The sequence below is a fragment of the Galendromus occidentalis genome, unplaced genomic scaffold (assembly GCF_000255335.2).
Source record: "Galendromus occidentalis unplaced genomic scaffold, Mocc_1.1 scf7180000077040, whole genome shotgun sequence".
Lineage (NCBI taxonomy): Eukaryota > Metazoa > Arthropoda > Arachnida > Mesostigmata > Phytoseiidae > Galendromus > Galendromus occidentalis.
This window is the reverse complement of record NW_003805029.1, coordinates 36390-40865: the sequence shown is the minus strand read 5'-3', so window position 1 is coordinate 40865 and position 4476 is coordinate 36390. Positions and strand designations below refer to the sequence as shown.

Here is a 4476-nt window from a genome sequence, read left to right as displayed (position 1 = left end):
GGGAAACCAGGGAATTGCTGATACGACAAGATACCATTGGCCTCTCCAGCTCCTCTAGCTTCAGCCAACGACTTTTTGTGCCGTTCCAAGAGTTGAAATCTGAAGACGTTTACCTTCAGAAATCTTCTGCCCTCGAACCCCCTCCCACGTATACATGACGCGCAAAGCGACCGAAAGTCGACGTTGCGACTCCGACATTTTGACGACGGTCCTGGAAGAGGATGACGATCGAGATGCGGACACTAATTAAGGAACAACTGTTTGCGCATGACAGAGAATCGGAGATAAAGTTAGAGAGAAGAAGAGGGCGCCAACCTAAAAATATAGACACTAAGTGATATTTTTACGTTCAATGTTAATCTCGATGGCTTGTCGACCTACCTATTCTACGGTTTCGCTGTTCGAATGAGGAAGAAAAGATATAAAGCAAGGCGCGACTTAGGCTAAATGATCTTCAATGGTTTCCGAAGTCTTCAAGGAAGCTTGAGGTTGTGGAAGTAGCGGAGGCTCGCGAGGCGATACCTCCGACGAAGCCGAGGTATCAGGCTTCGATGTAAAGTTATCAAGGAGCTTCTTCTTGTCGAATAGTCACGAGATGCTCCTTTGAATCGCAGCGTCCTGTCTATTGGCTTTGTGACAGGGTGCTGCTGCTGCTGCTACTCTTGTTGTAGCCGGCGGTCGTAAGACTTTATCGATGGGGAATTGTGGGAGGTTTATCTTCAGGCTTAGGTGTTCTCGCGAGCTCACGACAGAACGTATCATACAATTATTTCTATATATCATCAGCTGTATTCAAGTACGAGACGAAATCCCTAGGTAGATACCGCTGCAGAGGGGAAATCTGACTGGCATGAGACATCCCCCTAGTCCCCCTATAGAATAAAGCAGTAATGTCGGTCCGTCATTGTACCAAATATCGGGGTTATTTGTCTGTCAAAAGACTTCAACTTACTTTGACTCGATGCCGAATCATTCCCGCTAGCGTAAGAAGTACTTTTCCACTTCGATCAATCGCATCGTTCTCGAGTCATTCCGGGAAAATTATCAAGTTTTCCTCCGGTGTTCGCTGGAAACGAAATCCTCTCCACCACTTCTCTCCACATGATGCCACGACCGTTCCGGCAAGGCGCGCGATTCGAGAGACGTCGCAGCAGCCTACTAATTTCAGCATGATCTGATTTGATGATGATAACTTTTCCCCCTATAGAATAAAGCAGTAATATCGGTGCGTTGTTGTACCGAATATTGGGGTTTTCCTCTCGATCATCAGAGGAGAATCGAGACCTAGATCTAATTTCATGACGATAATTTTTCCCCTACGGGATAAAGCAGTAATATCGGTCCGGCATTGTACCAAATATCGGGGTTTTCCACTCGATCATCAGAGGAGAATCGAGAGCTACGAGATCGAACGTAATGCTTTCCAAAATTTCTTCTATAATTCTTTAGCGTATCTGACCAGCGATGCCCATATATTTCAGCCGTTTCATTACTGTGCAATCATTTTTCCTGCTCCATGGGGGCGATGGGAGAGTCCTACTCTGCATCCATATATCTTTCTGAACTCCAAGACTCCTGAACATTCTTCGAGAGATTCAGCGACAAGTACGAGAGACCTAAGCAGTGTTTTTTTGTGATCTGTGGACTTTCTACACGAGGCTCAGAGGTCTCCTCATTGAATTCGCCATGCCCAAGATAAACCAGAGGCGTTGATTCAATTCGCCTGCGAATCGACCCGTGAATAAAGATTCCAAACTGTAAGCACAGTTGTGAATGCTCATATGCCTCCCGGTCATACCAATAAATCCTAGTTAGAAGAAGGGGATGCCCAAATGCTATGCCACGGAAACCTATCGAACGTTGATGACCCGCTTACTTCCTGGCACATAATTGTTCTTAAATCGATTGACCGTTATCGGTGATATATAATATATTTATGATAAACGGATCGTATTTTGACGGAAGACTTGAACTACTGAGCGACGGTAGACGAGTGCGAAGAGAGAAACAAAGTGAGAAAGGGAGAAAAGATCACTGAAAGACGCATGTGAAATGATGCCAAAGCGTAACACGTATAGTGATGGACTATTTTGTTATAAAAATTGAGAACCTCCTGAAAAAACAAGAAAAAAAAAACTTACCCCTGTCTGGGATTGGAATCCGCCGGTCGTGCTTTCGCGTCTCTCTCAGCCTCATCCCTCAAACTCTGTGTTGCCTATTCCCCTGGTGAATCTCCGGTGACAGTTCAACCCTACTCATCTCCCTCGTTCGCCCGGAGCCTGAAGTCCCCACTCTACGCTCAGCCATGTCTCCCACCGAGATAAATCCCTCCACGCCGGTCCCGGGCGCCTGCCCATCCTGCAACCTTGGCATCCGAGGCAACCACCGACCATTCCCCTGTTCCTCTTGCAACTCCAGGACCCATAGGAAGTGTGCCTCCCCCACCGCGGCGCGGCTGATGCTCTCGGACCCCACAGGTTCAGAGTTCCGCTGTGTTCTTTGCCGCCCGGTGAAATCCCACTCACCATCCCCATCCCCCTCTGTGTCGGATCAGCTCCACTCGCTGCCTTGACACTTACTGTTGACAAACACCCTTGATTCAAACGCGAGCGAGCCGGCCTCAGCTGCTTGTTCTTCGCATGTTCCCATTGACGATCTCAATTCGTTAGTCCGTGACCTACTGCACCTCCAACGAGGCCGACACGAACCTCCCCGACCTCGAGGCCTGTAGCGTTCAAACCCGTACCCTCTTGACCCGCCTCGACCAGGCCCTCAACGAGATCGACAATCTCCGCCAAAAGAAGCATTTTCTTTTGAAACGTCTCGAGTGTCTTGAGTCCCCGGTCCCTCCCCGCGCTTCTTTCCCCTCCGAGCTTGTACCCGGTCCAGCACCCCAAACTCAATGTTGTCAGCAACCCTTGCAGGGGCTTGCTCCTCGCTCACGGTCTGTCAATCCTACGGCTCCTGTTCCAGTATCCCGAAATCCCTTGCGTTCCCTCGATCAACATACGCCGATTCACATCGCTCCCTCTACCGCGCCCCCGAGTTTTGAACATCTGGATCCGGCGACCCATCACGGTACGACTCTTCCTGCCCCCAGGCCCCCCCCTACGAAACGGTCGCCACAGCGCTGCTTTCGGCACCGGTCTCCCTCACGCAGGCCTGGTCGTTGCTTCCCGGGCTCCTGATCCAGCTAGGATATTCATCGGTCGCTCTCACCCAAGCACCACTACATCTTCTCTCCTAGAGTTCTGTCGAGGCATTTCGGAACGAGTTCTTTCTGTCTCCAAATTCAAGCCCCTGTCCCCTGATGCCCCGCGCGCGGTTTCGTTCGTCATCAAGACTCGTCCCGAGGCTTCTGGTTTGTTCCTCAACCCCGAACTCTGGCCAGCTGGCCTTCTCATCAACAGATTCGGTGGCCGATTCATACACCCGGACCGCACCTCCGACTCACTCCCCAATCCTTGCCCAGCTACCCCACCGGTTACCTCCACTGCACCCACTGACTTCACGGACACGGCAGCGGCGCCGCCAGAGGCCGACGGACCATCGACCTCGGGCACCCCTCCGAAGTGACTCGGGAAAGCTACGCATCGCATCCTCCACCTCAACACCCGCTCGCTCCGAGCTGCTTACAAGTTCGATTTGATCTGTGATAGTTTTGGAGACTCCTACGATTTGATCCGCTGCTCGGAAACGTGGCTTCTTCCTGAAGAAGCACCCACCTACCAGATACCGGGCTTCTGCCACTACTTTGCGTGCAGAGACTCAGCCTACGGCGGTGTTTAGGTTTCCGTCAGCCAGTCCCTCAATGTTCTCCATAGTGATGTATACAGTCTTGAGGATGGAGATATCCAGGCTATTGCGCTCTCCATCTTACTCGGTCACCACTCCTTTCGCCTCCTTCCCATCTACTCCTGCCGCACTGCACTCTCTGAGGCTCTCTCCAACTTCATTGAGTCCGTGGTGGAGCCCTCCAACGCCCCTTTCATCCTTCTCGGTGATCTTAATGTCAACCTCAGACTTTCTACTGCCCTCGTTTCCAGATTCGTTGAGTCCTTACATAAACTCAATCTCGTTGAGGCTCATAATCTCATTACTCGTCCCTCATTCGAAACGTGCCTTGACCATGTCTGGTTCTCGAACAACGGCTGGGCCTCTTTGAGCTCGGTTTGCACCCTGGACTTCATAGCTTCCTCTGACCATTTTCCAGTTGCTTGCGTGTTCGACCTATCTTCCCCCGTTGAGTTCGACCGGCCCTCGCTAGAACCTCGATACTTCAGAAGATTCAGCAGCGCGAACTACCTCGATCTCTTTCGGTCCCTACATCGCACTGACTGGAACGACCTATTCGCGTGCTCAGACATCGATGTTGCGCTAGATCTCTTCTCCTCCCGTTTCTTTTCACTCTACGAAAGAGCTTTTCCGCTCATCCCTTCCCGTCCCCCCCCCCCTCTGCGTCGATCCACCTGGTTT

The 4476-nt window shown here is 51.1% G+C and overlaps 1 protein-coding gene across 1 annotated transcript in view; it reads right to left on the bottom strand.

Moving 5' to 3' along the window:
• Positions 1–3606: 3606 nt before the first annotated feature.
• LOC100906489 (SWI/SNF-related matrix-associated actin-dependent regulator of chromatin subfamily E member 1-like) overlaps positions 3607–4476 on the bottom strand; it is a gene marked incomplete at its 3' end in the record, with an annotated part of 4498 nt that continues 3628 nt past the window's right edge. The window contains exons 3-4 of the mRNA XM_003740593.2: positions 3881–4035; positions 3607–3709 (exon numbers count right to left, since the gene is read on the bottom strand). Of these exons, the coding sequence (XP_003740641.2) occupies positions 3607–3709; positions 3881–4035 (258 nt within the window). The remainder of the gene's footprint in view (positions 3710–3880; positions 4036–4476) is intronic.